Raw genomic sequence first — 14,103 nt, forward strand, 5'->3', positions numbered from 1 at the left:
TCATTTTGTATTTTTTGATGTGTTGATACCACAAATCTACCGTATTGATATTATTTTGTGAATTTTTCCGGGTTTCCGAATTCCTTAAGGGGGCCCCGTCATTATTTTAACCCCGGGCCTTATAAATCTTAATCCGGCCCTGTTATTAGTAGTTGTTTCTACATTTTCTTGTCGGTGGTAAATCTGAACTATGAATAGGTATCATCATCTGGCGTATTTTCAAAGAAAAATTTGATTCCTCTACCGGAAATTGTTGCCCGTACAGTTATTTTATGACTAATCGTGATTTTTTGTGCTTTCATTAGTAAATGCGGTTTAATATCAAAATTTAATATTCAATACAAACGTTTTTGTTTGTTGTATACATGTTGAATCAGTTAAATTTACTGGTAACAATGTATGAACGACTGTTGTCGTAAAACGTTTTAAGCTTCTCGTCGAAACGGTGGTAAACAAAAAGACGCATTAGGAATATAGAAATACGAGCAAAACCAAAAGAGATTCTTGAATTTATTTATTAAACAAATATATAAAATATAAATATTTACGAAAATCTATTTAAATAGGGGCGTAATAATACAATCTTTTGCTAGGATCTTTTACGATATTTGGTTTGTTTTTAGAAGCGAATTTAAGCATTTTTTCGGGTTCTTCATTTCCCTCAATTTCCAACGTATTCACCGATTTAGATAAATTTGGATCTTTGTAAAAAGATTCGGGTTTAGGAACGATGTCAGTTAAACGAGACGGAGTAGTTTCATTAACGTGTTTATGCTTGTTACCTCTCGATGACTGTTTCCTGCTATTTGGTATTAAATCATCTTCAATTTTAGTAAATTCCTTCGGCAAATTCATCTTCATTGTCGTCGTTTCTTCATTTTCTTTCGGTAAAATCAATTTATCTGATCTATTTGCGATTTTTTCATTATCGGTAACTTTATTTTCACTCGGAGCTTCTTCTATACTTCTATAGTTACCACCGTGTTTTTTATCTGTATCATAATCTGCGATAATTTCGACGGTTGCGTTATTAGAAGATTTTTCCGTATTTCTGTTATTTCCTTTTTTATTCCTGCGGTAATTCTCGACGACATTTTTAGTTTCATTAGTTCCGGTATTATCGGATCTTCTTTTAACTATTTTCGTTACATTTTTTTCATCTTCATCCGAGTGAAGATGAATAATCGGACGTCTTCTTCTTAATTTATTCGCTACTGGTTCCGTAGAAGATGGAATAGGTGTAGTAGTAGTAGTAGTTGTCTTCATCCGTCTCCTTTGTATAGTTATTCCTTCATTTTCTTTTATTATACTTGGTTCTTTAACGTTGTCAGTTTCTTCGGTAATGATTAAAAATTCTTTTTGAGTGGTGGAATCTGTTTCATCTTCCTTTATTGGTTTAGATGTCGGTCTAGAAATAGTTTTGTATTTACTCGTGTCGTAAGAAGTTTTTGGTAGATAATTTTTCAATTTTGGAATAAAATCTGATACGTCGAATATACCTAATTGTTCGTAATGCTCATTTATAGAACCGCCTGGAGAATTTTTTATATTTTCTTCTTCATTAACAATTTCTTCGTAATTTTCCGTAGTAGTGGTAGTAGTAGTTTTAATATCTTCTATTACTTTGTAATCGCTGTTTTGTCTAATTTTATTCAAAATATTTAAAAACGGAGGTGGAGTAGTAGATACAGTTTTCGCTATAATATTAGTAGTAGTGGAAATTGTGTTAATTTCTTCACCTTTTTCAGTAGTAGTTGGATCTGGAATATTTTTATAACCGGATTCGTCATGGAGTTTATTTACGAAATCTACGTAACTTTTACCTTCAGGTGGAGGTGTAGCCGTAACGAAAACAGGATCTTGTAACGGTTTTAAAGTAGATGAAGGTTGTTCTGTAATTTCTTCATATTCTTCTTCTTCTTGAGATTCAGGTTTCTCCGTAGTGATATATACGATTTTACCAGTTTTTTCGTCGTAATAATAACTTTTCGATCGATGCGGTTTTTCATCTTCTTCGTTATCGACGACTTCTGATTTTTTTTCTTCTTCTTTATTCCTAGATAACGATGCGTACGTAGACGTACTCCTTTTAATTCTAACCGACATACGTTTATTTTTGATAAAATCGGAATACGAAGTAACTTTTTGTTTCGGAGGCGGTTTCAATCCTATAACGTAGTATTTATTCATTTTTTTTATAATAGAATTCGATATTTGAAGGGAATTATCTCTTTTAGGGTGCGAAATTGTTTTATAACGTCGTGTACTAGGCGGCATCAAACCCATTACTTCAGTAGTTTTATCGATATAATCGTTAATATTTTCTGTAACCGGTATTGTTATACCGTAATCTGGAGTAGTGGAGTTTTTTTGTCTTTTCTTAGCTTCTAAAAGAGATAAATACAATTTAAGTTTTTCTTCTCTTTCTTTTACCACAGCCGGATCTACTGTTGGTCTAACTGGTTGTTTTTTCGTTTTTCTTTTAAACGTCGCAGGTCTTATCGTAGTGGTACCAATTTGAGGACGATAATTGTCATTTTCGTACGCTTGCAGATAAGTATCAGGATAATAGAGGCTAGGTTTGGGATTCAAATTGAAATATACAGATTCGGACGATTGAATCGCAGCATCATCTACTGATTGTTGTTGAGAAGAATTTTTGATATTATTCAAAATGTCTGTTAAAACGTACAATTGTTCGTTTGGTTTGATTTCGTCTTTGTAAGAAACTTCACTTTTCAATTCTGTATTTGTTGGAATTTTTTCGTTGAATATTGGGAAAGGCGTCGTAGGTAGGAATTTGTTTATGTCGAATATTTGAAAAGGCGGTCGTTTTCTTTTGATTTTTCTTCTTCTCAATTCCTCGGCTTGCGGAAGGATTTCTTTTTGATCTTCGTTCTCATCGGTTACAGATTTAGATTGTCGGGAAATTTGTTTTTCATCGTTCGATCGATTCGGGATGAATTTGTTCACGTCAAAAATTAAAAATGGTTTTTCTCGTCCTTTATTAACGTCTCTTATCGTAGAATTCGGTATTACTGATACAAATTCGTCCGATTTTTCATATATGATTGTCCCCTTTTCTATATTAGTTTCTTCGGGAAGAAAATCTTGTAATTCTGTTTGACGATGTGTATGTTTGGGTTTTAAAGTTGGTGTATATTTAGGTGTCGTTAATAATTTGTTCGGTTCGATATTATCATCGTTTATATCGTTTTTTATTGAAACTTTATCAATATTTCGTTGTTTATTTCCATTTTCGTCGTTGCCACGTTTTAAAATATCAAAAATAGGCACCGGCGGTTGTATACTATCTTCTTTGAAAATAGGACTATCCAGAGGATTTTCTCCGAAGTATCTTATTTTCAAACAATCAATTTGATCTCCCAAACCTGTTAATCGAGGTGTTTTCGGTTGTTCGGCCGGTTTTTTTGGTTTTGGTATATTTTTTTCGTCATCTTCTTCATCTTCATCATCGTTGTTTTCGGCTTTTAATACTCTTTCTGGAATAGCGTCGACGGTTTCTCGTACTTCTGGACATTTTACTTTACGTTCGGCTTGTTCGTAGAAAATCATATTTTCACCAGTTTTTTTTGGAATGTTTTGTAAATTTTCCGCGTATCTAAGAGGCGAATTTTCGTTTAAACCTTTCTCTTTATATTTATCGTAATAAGGAAATTTTATATTATTTGTGTCGTCTTTTTTTACTTCACCTAATTCGTGGTTAACCGAAGGAACGAATTCGGAATTTAATCCGAGATTTGAGAAATCGTTCGCGTATCTTTTTACTCTTTGTTTCGAATGCAAAAAACCATCGAATACTTCTAAATCATTGTTTTGATTTGGTTTTGGTATAGCTGTAGTAGGAAGAGTTGTTATTGGTATTTCTTCTGGTAAATCTTCGGTCGGTGGAGTTGGTGTACTCGATATAATTTCTTCGATGAATATACCGCTAAAATTAACTGTTTTCGGAATATTTTCCGTTACGGGTATTGTTTTAGATCTTTGGATCGTTTTGTAAACTTTTGGATAAACCTTTTCGTATTTGTGAGTACCGTTATTCGGTTTTAATACAGTATCTATTCTACCGGAAAATTCCGTTTCTGTATTTCCGTTATCTTTCTCTTTAGTCATCGTAGTTTTCGTTTCTTTGGTACTGATGAAATTTTTGTTTTCTTTTATTGGTTCTCGCGTCGTGATTTCTTCGAATTGACTTCCGGCCGTATCCGTATCTTCTATATTAAGTTTTTCTTCTTTTAATCTTTCTATTTCTTCATCGCTTAAAACGCCGTTTCCGATAGAAAATTTCGCGGTGGTAATTCGCGGCGAATGAAGATTGTATTTGTGATTAGCGGGTCTATTTTCGTTTTTTTCGATTTTTTCCCTTTCGATATCTTCGAAACCTTCGTCGTTCGCCGCTTCTTTTTCGTGTCCGGCGTGATCGTAAGCGCTATCTTCGTAACCTTCCTCCGTATAAACGGTATGCGTTTTGGCTTCTTTAATCGCTTCTCGCAATCTTCCATCATCTTCGTCTTCCGGTAAATATTCCGTATTTTCGATTTCTCTAACCTGTGCGTACAATTTCGTAGGAACAAATTCGTTTTCTTCATCGCTTTCATCGTTATCTTCGTTAACCTCATCGTTATTTTCACTAAATTCGTGTTGTTTTGGAAAAAGTTTGAGATTTCTTGTAAATTCTTTATTTTCTTTATCGAATATCTTTTGTCCGTTTTCGAACGTATCGAAACCGTCGGGTTTTACTTTATCTTCTTCTAATTCATCGTATTTTTGTTTACTAACGAAAGGTTTATGTTTAATACCCGGTTTAGCCCATAAACCTTGTCCCGGGTAAATAGGTTTGGTAGGAATATCGGCTGGAATTTCGTGGGAGCTCGTAGGGGCTTTTTCGTCTTCTTCTCTTTCGATTTCGGTAACGTCTTCGTTTTTATAATGAGTATCGTATCGATTCGGTTCGTGGGTTTTATCGTCTCGATAATTTTTGTCAAGATGACTGACGTATTGCGGTTTATTGTTAATGTTGACATCATCAACTTGTTTTAATTCTTCCAATGGTTTAAAATCATTAAAATTATATGCGTTTGGTGGTTTCCGAGGGATTTGATCGAATTGAGGTTTAGTAGTAGTTGTGGGAAATTGGAAAAATCGATTATTATCGAATGTATAAACCTGCGGTTGGAAATTTTGTTTTATTGGTGCGACGTTATCGAAAGGATTGAAGTAATTATTAATCTGTGGTTGCGCTTGCGCAAAATTATCTATTTTTGTACTAGTATAATGAATTGGTTTATCGTAAATATTCTTTTTACGGTAAATTTGTTTCGGTGGCGGTTTTTTATAATTCGAAGTATTAATTATTGGTGTTGATGTAATTGGAGACCATCTGTTATTAGTCGGTGTCAACAGGATATCTAATTCGTGAAAAGATCGTGGTTGGTTTGATCTATTATCTTTATAATAAACTGTATTCCAAGTTGGTACTCTTATAGTAGTACCGGTAGCAAATAAACTACAAAGTAGTATTATTAAATTATCCATTTTTAAAATATTTTTTTAACGTATAACAACGTTTGAATGTGCAAATAAAAATAAATCGCCGATAAATATTTCGAAATGGCTGCCATTTTTTTCTTCTTCTTCTTCTTCTTCTAACGGGTTTATTTTAACGACATTTTCGTTATTATAACTTGAATCGGACTCTTTCTGAATATACTGAAACAGAAAATGATAAATAAATTAAATGAATTCTAATTGTTTAGTTTGCATTTGGGTTTATACGGTAAATGTTTTTATACGCCATTTCAAATAACGTTTCATCGTTCATTTTCCACTTGATTAGATTAACCAACTCAGAAATTGTCGAGAGACAAGGAATTACTTCGAAACTTACTATATTAAAACAGAAAATTGTTGATTTTAGAATTTAAATTCGCGCAAAAAACTCTGGTAAACTTTTTGATTCAACACGTATATTGTATCAAAAATATAACTCTATTTTTTCTTCCCATTTCTTTTCCAAAAAGTTAGAATAGAAATAGAAAATCAAAATTAGTCCTTTTTGGAACAAATATGCCTTCCTAGTAGAGAAATAAATACGGAAAGAAGTAAAATCGAAAATTTAATATATACACTCACTTTAGAGGCGAAAAAATACGACACAATACAGAAACAAACAAATACAGAGCACGAGGGAAAATCTAGGTACAAAACTTACATATAAATCATGTGACTGATACACAGATGGCGCTACGATTGTCGAATCCATATGACGTTTACGAAGTACCAACTTTCCAAAAACTATATGTCAAATTTCATGACATTCATGACATTTCGACAGACTCAAAACAATAATTTCTTGTTCTTAGAATAATTTGAAAGTCCAATAAATAAAATGAAAGTATCTACTAAAAGAACGAGGGATTCTATTCAAGCCATCGCAAAATTGTTGACAAAATTATATTTTCTCGCTATTGGGATTAGTTTTTGAAGTTTAAAATATTTCTTGAGTTCAAAAAAGTATCTAAATCGCTTTTCGGTAACAACCAAAATTAACTAGAAAGATTACGAACCCTGTATATCATTGGGAAACTTTTTCTAAATATCAAAACTACTTTTCATATAACATAAATGTACATGAACCTAACGAGAAGGTCCAAGGGTGAATAATCGTCGGGATTGGGAATATAAAATCCATTTTCAGAAGATTACGATTGGGATGAGAAAGACTGAATCAAAGTTTTATTTTTTCTTTACTATTTCCAGACAAAAGTTGGGAAAAGGGTAAATACTGGATTATTTAATTTGTTTGTCTGATGCTACGTTGATGTATATACGAGGTTATTCGATATAAAAGCCAACAAAACAAAAAAAAAAAAGAAATTTCGACCACTAATCAATCAAAAAATAAGATTACTAGTAGAATTTTATTTAATTTGTATCTTTATTTAGTTATTTTATAGTTTTATCTACGAATTGTAACAATTTTTTTATAATAAAGGATTTCTCTCTATCTGTCAAGGTTGTTCAATGATTTGTAGTGTTGAGGAATACGCTTGACATAGTACCCAACAATTACTCAATGTTTGGTGTTAATTTTAGACCATGACTGATATTTACAAATGAAAATTTGTGGTTTTTTCTTAGTTCTTATGAAGAACGTGTCCCATTGTTGTTTAAAACCGTTTAACAAACGCGGTCGATTTCTAATTATGTTAATATTAATTATAACGTGATACTTAGTTTCATATTATACTGTATATACGAAAATAATGAAATTATGATAACTCCAACATTAAGAAACCACACCAAAAAGATCTCAAGACAATACGAACGAAATTTCACAATAAAAACCAAAAATAAATATCAAATACTTGTTGCCAATTAGCGATTGCTAGAAAATATTTTCACAAAATGATTTATACAAATTTATTATCAAAAATTTCATACCTGCAATGATTTTTAACACTTGGTATGGTGAACAAACTTGTTGCGAACTCAAAAAAACAAAACGTTTCAATTTGTATGAAATTGAAAGATTGTCTTTGTACAAATTCCGATTTTATTGCTGAAATAGTTATGAAGATGAAATATGACTTTGAGGTTATGTGCCTGAGAATAAAATCTCGTATAAAATTTTATATATATGGAGAACCATCTCTGTACTACAGAAAGTGTCCATCAAATTCTTAACGTTAGGGAGGCAATACTTTCGCATGAGTGATAATTGACACTTTCTTTCTAGAAATTCACAATATTTAATTAACATTCAGCGTCATCTCACAGTTGTTATATTTACAAAATTATTTTGTACTACGTAAATTTTGTATACAAATATTTAATTAACCAGTCGTTTAAATAAGACGGACGGAAGACTAAACTGAACGATCATATGATATGTCGTCTGACAGGGACGCCATTCTGGTAAAATTTTGAATTATAATTTACCGTCTACAAGCAGACAGTTTTTAAGGTAAGCCCCCATATGAAATGGTCCTCCTTACCTCTTTATATATATATATATATAAAATAACGATTAAAAAGACACATTTTGATTTAATTCTTGTTATCGAAAAAACGATGTTAGATCCATTTCTAAAAAACTACGTCTCGTCAATTTTGATTGAATTGAATGTTAAAAAATTGTTGAAAATTAAAAAAAATCCCGTGATTACTTGAAAATAAAGGATATGCCTACATTATTTCCTGTATATTAATACTATATTCTTTATTGTTAATACTTTCAACTCACCATATCAATTATTTGTTTTCTCATATAACAATTTTCAGTTTCTTGTATATATAATGACCTACCCTATATATATCATCACGATTACTTCGCAATTACTCTTATTGTTAGTTTGTTTACTTGTTATAACGACTGAGTTAATGAGAAACTGTATTTAGGGCATGAAATTTAAAATGTGGAAAAAACAAAAATTTGAAGACCCAATTTTTAATGTATCTCGTAGATAAGCATTACAGCATAAAAAAATAATAGACTATCAAGATAAAACCATTAGAAATAATATTTATAAGATGAAATAGCGAGCTTGTAAAAGTCCTATTAGAGTTTTGAGATTGTTTTCCAAAATATACTTTCGCATAAATTTAAGCTTCTCAATTCCGATTGAGGTACCTTCAAAATATGCGATTTGAACTTATCAACTACTTCTTCGGGTGTATTAAAACGTTGAACTCGTAATTTTTTTAATCTGCGCGGAAAAATAGCAAATCATTGAGTATCAAAAACGTGTATCCGGCGAACTACAGGGGGTGATGAAAAAACCAAAAGGAAACAGAAACGAAATTTGCTGTTTGTTCAATTTGTAAACAACAATTAAATAGTAATCGTATAAAAATATATTTATTATAAAAAATATCAAATTTTACGACTCAAAAATTGAGTACCAACCCTCGTAATTAATTTTTAATAATAATTTTACAAAAAACTTTTTAATACTTAATTTAATTTCATTTAAATTGTTTATATTATCATATAAACTAATGGTACAGTAAAAACCGATTTATATTGATTAGAAAACTTGTTTGAATAAATTACCTGTTAGATAACCTCGACATTTTCAGCATAACTTTGTAGAACGAATAAATTCTAATCTAATAACTTTCTCTAATCGAATAGTTAATAATATACTTGGTAATTTATTTATTGGTAACTTGTACTGTTCAATAACTGAGTTAAATATTAATTTCAATATTCATAAGTTTCCTGATGGAATTGGTTTCTATGAGTAATACATACAATGTCTTAAGTCTCGGAAACTAATCTGTATATTAAAGGAAATGCTGGAAAGTACCAAGAAGTCAAAATAGATCAAATTTTTATTATTAAACAACTTCAAGAAAATGGTTACAAAGTCTGCATATGCTATTCATCGATTACATTCAAAAGAGTCAACGTGAAAGTTAAATATACTTTCAAGATTAGTTGAGGAGACTAGTAGAAATAATTAATCAAAACATAAAAAACGCAGTTTTTTCTTTTCTCGAATGTACCTGGTTTGATTTTGAAGTGGTAGTAGTTGTTTGAAAAATACCAGACTGAATACAAAGTTTTCATCATCAATACTCACAACTATATGTTTCGATAACCAAGTTATCATCTTCATAGACTGAAGGTAAACTGAAACTAAACAGTTTACAATGCTGAATTAACTAGAGTGAATAAATGAGTAGTTATGAAACGAAAAACATTTAAAGAAAAACTGAATTCATTTTACAAAGCTACTTAAGATTTTATATTTAAATTTATAGTTTATATAAGATGCCAGTGGTTTTAAACACAAAAAACTGAATACCTAGTTTAAAAAATGACGTGTGGTATCTACGCCTATGGTAGATCAAACAAAAGTATCGGCAAGGGTTTTTATAATTTGCAATTGATATTAGAAGAGCTATAGAAACAATCTATCCCAGAATTTTAATGTATAGTGTATATAGAAATAATAGGAACTTATACTAAAAAGGAAAACGATTAGTTTCCTTTCTTTTTGTGTGGGGAGATCGAATACAAAGAAACAATACAACATTAATCAAGTATTGGATGAAAAAGGTGTAAATCAATTTTCTGTTGATCTGATATAATTAGAAATAAATTGCCACGTTGAATTTGATTAAAAATAATATATTGATTCTAAATCTCACCTTCATTATAATAGCATCAAAATCACTTTGTTGATAATCCTGTTTGCCAGTATATTTTAGTTTGATAAATTGTTTTTGTTCAAAATCTACTTTCTACAAAAATTTTGTCAATTTTCTCATTAACTAATATATTAAATGAACTTTTTTAAATCTCTCCTAAAATGTCTACGGCACGTATTTGGAAATCGATTTTCGCTCAATTTAAATGAAAAATATGTTACCGTTTTAGTATACTCGATTCGGTTAGAAATATCTAATCAAATCTGCATTGCAGTTTCCAATTATTCCGTTAATTCAATATCAAAATCAATTAGTCGAAAATATTTATCACGTTAACCCAAATACAAACTTCGTATAAATAAAATTGCTGTTTACATCCGCTGTGTTTGTACACTATACAAAAAAAAAACTCACTTCACTTTCACGATCGACTGGCCCACTTCCAGTTGCTTCGATAGTCAACAATGAACTGATTTGTCCAACGGCACCATCGACTTAACGAAGATTAACCGTTAATAAGAACTATCACTTTCACACAGATAAGATCCAAAAAGTGTAGTTGAATAATTCGTCTCACTTTTTCTTAGGTCGTTGCTATTTCAATTCTATTTTCTTCTTGGTATTTCGCCGTAGAGATTGCATCTAACAAATGGTAAATTTCTTTGCGTTTGTTTAGTTTATAAGTAGGTACGTTCGTTTGATGTTATGGTACTTGTGGGGGTCTACGAGTTAAGTGTTAAGAATTGAATAGTAAAAGTAAAACACACTTAGAAATGTATGAAATTTGAGTTTTTTTTTACAACATAATATATTATAATTTGTTTTAAATTCGAAAGAAAAATCTTTTTATAAATCTTTGTGGTTTAACAAGAAAAATTCTACAAACAAACTAACTACTCGTACAAAATAATGAATCATCGTACACTCTTTTTGTTGTGATATTAGCGTTTAGCGATCTCAAAAACCTCCAGGATGTTCATATTGGGTCAAAATGGGACTTCAGCAGGCTAGTATAAACCAGCCAAAGACGTTTATTACTTCGCCTACAATATTTCGACCCTTTCTGGTGATTCTGCGATCTGATATCATTCTTAAAATGTTCAAAATATTGATTCATTTTAGTTTTTTTTTGGGATACAGACATTTTTTATGTTCAATTGTAAAATGTTTAATTCCATCTTACATTACAACAGTTTGTGAAAGTTTATCTAACAAGGTCGAAGTTTCATTTTATTTTGTACCTTCATATCAAACAACAAACATTTCATAATAAATAAGTCTTAGAATAATTAGGTAAAAACGAAAATATTAAAATTCAGTTAAACTTTCAAGTTTGGATAGAAATAAACAAAAAAATATCAACAATTATAAAAATTAACTTCAAAAATTACGAATTGTTCTGTCAACTGTCAACTGTCAACTGTCAACTGCCAACTGTCAACTGTCAACTGTCAACTGTCAACTGTCAACTGTCAACTGTCAACTGTCAACTGTCAACTGTCAACTGTCAACTGTCAACTGTCAACTGCCAATTGTCAACCGTCAACCGTCAAGTTTTTTGTCAAACCCTTGTATCCAATCGACACCAACCCCTCGTGAAGTTGAGTCTTCTTTGAACCATGTCACAGGATGATTTCCTACTCTTGAGTAGATGACTGATATCAATCCTTATAAGATTTCGTCTATAGAAAAAGTGTTATTCCAAAGCTTTCGATCTGGAGGTTGCTCCATCTACTTCTCTTGCAATTGTGTTTAATGCTTTTTTGACAGCCTCGTTTGGAGTATTGTGAGAGACGCTTTCTATCTCTAATAAGACCTTAATACACTTTCTTTATTGGTTCTGAATTCCAGAAGTCAATTGTACCAAACCTAATCTAACCAAATATTTGCCTATTTGGTATGTTTCAACTTTAGAATCTCCGTTCCAATGTAATTGTCGAACTTTTCCCCATAGACACGACTAATTTTCCGATGGATTTCTGCAGAACTACGGCCTTCATCGTGTAGAAAACGTATCACACTTCGCAATTGACAATTGGCGGGAGTATCAATAATCGCGGACATGTTTACGTGGCTTTAGCACAACGCCGACTGACGTCTGAATGTCAATAATGGCGGAGTGGTTTCTTCTGCCCGAGTAGCGTCTGCACGGAGCGATCGGAGGTTGAAAAAAAAACGGCTCTCGTATCAGAACGATTTAAACAACAACAGAGTTTCTGTGTTATTAGAATAAACAATAAAAGCTGAAATTCTTAAACAATTTTGATCAAAAGTAGTAGAATTGAAAAGAGGCCTTTTTGAGTTCTTCTAGTTTAATGAATAATGCAGTTCTTCTTTTTTATATTTGACATTTTCTTAACCTAAAAATTTCACGAGTATTTCCATCAAACTAACAAACTAAATTTTTTAAATTACTGCTTGAAGACGACGGTTTGGTTAGGATCTGACTATCGAATTCACTTCTGATTTATGGTGGATTAAAAATGACGTGGAATAAAGTTCATTCGTTAAAAAAGGAATATGTATCAATCGAATCGATTATCGATATCGATTATATAAATCAGTTGCACGTCAAGTATAGTAATTCATTAGAAAATTATACAAAAAAGTCGATGGTTGTTTTCGAATTGAAAAAAAAGATATTCGCGCTTATCTAATATTATGAATAAAAGTGCAAATTAACATTGTTCTCAATTTATTTATAAAATCATTTTGTGGTAACATTAAACTGGAGAAACTTACTTTTACTTTATAGGCTTAAAATCTATCACGGATTTTATCCCATAAAATTATTTGTATAGCGGAAACTGTACGGCGTTACGTTCCATTGGAATATATCTGAATAAAAAGTGGCTTAATAAATAAGCGCGAAATTTAAAAACAACTAGACTTTAACTAATTTCTAATTGCAAATATATCATGAAGTTCGAGGTCGCCAAATGTGCCATGATTTGTTTCTGGTAATGGATACAATTAGAAATTCAACAATATCATGTTTAGTGATGATTCCGCGTTGTTTCTTGAGTTAATTAAGTGACAAACGACATTCATAGACAAATAAATCCAATCATTTTCGATACAAATATCTTGATTCAACTTTGTTGTGTATCAACTTACCCAAATCAATGTCTAGTAAAGTCCAACATTCTCTTTTCAATTCACTAAATATCCATGGATTCTAATCCTAAATATGTAAACATTTATATTTTATATCAATATTTTAGCACTTTCCAGTAAATATACTTTCAAATACAATTGTCTAATGATTGTGCATTATTTTGCATTGTACAGTATTGAGCCTTGAACTAATCGTGAATGTGCAAAACGCCACGCCACGCCACGTCACGCTTATTTTATTCTCTAAATTTAAACAGAAAAATTCTCAGTAGCTTCGAGACTACTAGATTTTTTCAGATTAAATTGCTGCTGCGACTGTGATTTTGTACAGCACGTAAAATAGAAGATTTTAGGTCAATAAAATTAAGAAAAATCTTGAAATACATGATGAGTTTCGTGTATTAATACAAAAACAAGATAAAATTAATCACACGTTTTAGCGTGGCGCGGTGTGGCGTGTAGTGTGTACGCAGACAGTTGAATCGAAAACATTTACACGCATATTCGATACGTGGCGTGGCGTGGCGTGTTGCTAGTAGGTTTTGAACTTGACTTTCGTTTCAAAAAAAAAATATCTATGATAAACCTCGAGGATTTTATGTTAATGGTGGTGTTATTTAGTACAAAAAGTTGCAACGTATCCTCGTATATATGATAAAACTTTGATTTTAGTCTCATTTAGAAACAAAAAATTAGTATCCTAGAACTAACTAGAAAGTATTTACTCGAGATCAAATACGGAGAACTTTTTCAGTTGAATAACGCCATTTTATATTATATCGAAGGTCATGGAAAGAGCTCGCAGAA

The 14,103-nt window shown here is 31.2% G+C and overlaps 2 protein-coding genes across 5 annotated transcripts in view; one reads left to right on the top strand and one right to left on the bottom strand.

Annotated features, from left to right (window-relative positions):
• The window catches only part of LOC130899268 (synaptotagmin-15-like), a 77,749-nt gene that overhangs the window by 5,354 nt on the left and 58,292 nt on the right, over positions 1-14,103 (top strand). The window lies entirely within an intron of this gene.
• On the bottom strand, positions 500-10,803 carry LOC130899261 (uncharacterized). Of its 3 annotated transcripts, none has more exons than XM_057809050.1 (2): positions 10,594-10,803; positions 500-5,730 (listed from the first exon to the last, which is right to left on the bottom strand). In XM_057809050.1, exon 2 carries the CDS (start codon positions 5,554-5,556, stop codon positions 559-561), a length of 4,998 nt encoding a protein of 1,665 aa, XP_057665033.1. In that variant the 5' UTR covers positions 5,557-5,730; positions 10,594-10,803; the 3' UTR covers positions 500-558. The 3 variants fall into 3 exon arrangements, with proteins under 3 accessions (XP_057665033.1, XP_057665035.1, XP_057665034.1); XM_057809052.1 differs by lacking the exon at positions 10,594-10,803 and adding an exon at positions 10,180-10,539; XM_057809051.1 differs by lacking the exon at positions 10,594-10,803 and adding an exon at positions 7,465-7,582.

This window comes from Diorhabda carinulata, chromosome 11 (assembly GCF_026250575.1).
Source record: "Diorhabda carinulata isolate Delta chromosome 11, icDioCari1.1, whole genome shotgun sequence".
NCBI lineage: Eukaryota > Metazoa > Arthropoda > Insecta > Coleoptera > Chrysomelidae > Diorhabda > Diorhabda carinulata.

What these genes read in the sequence shown, in the direction of transcription:
- LOC130899261 (XM_057809050.1), bottom strand. Translation starts at nt 5,556, where the DNA reads ATGGATAATTTAATAATACTACTTTGTAGTTTATTTGCTACCGGTACT.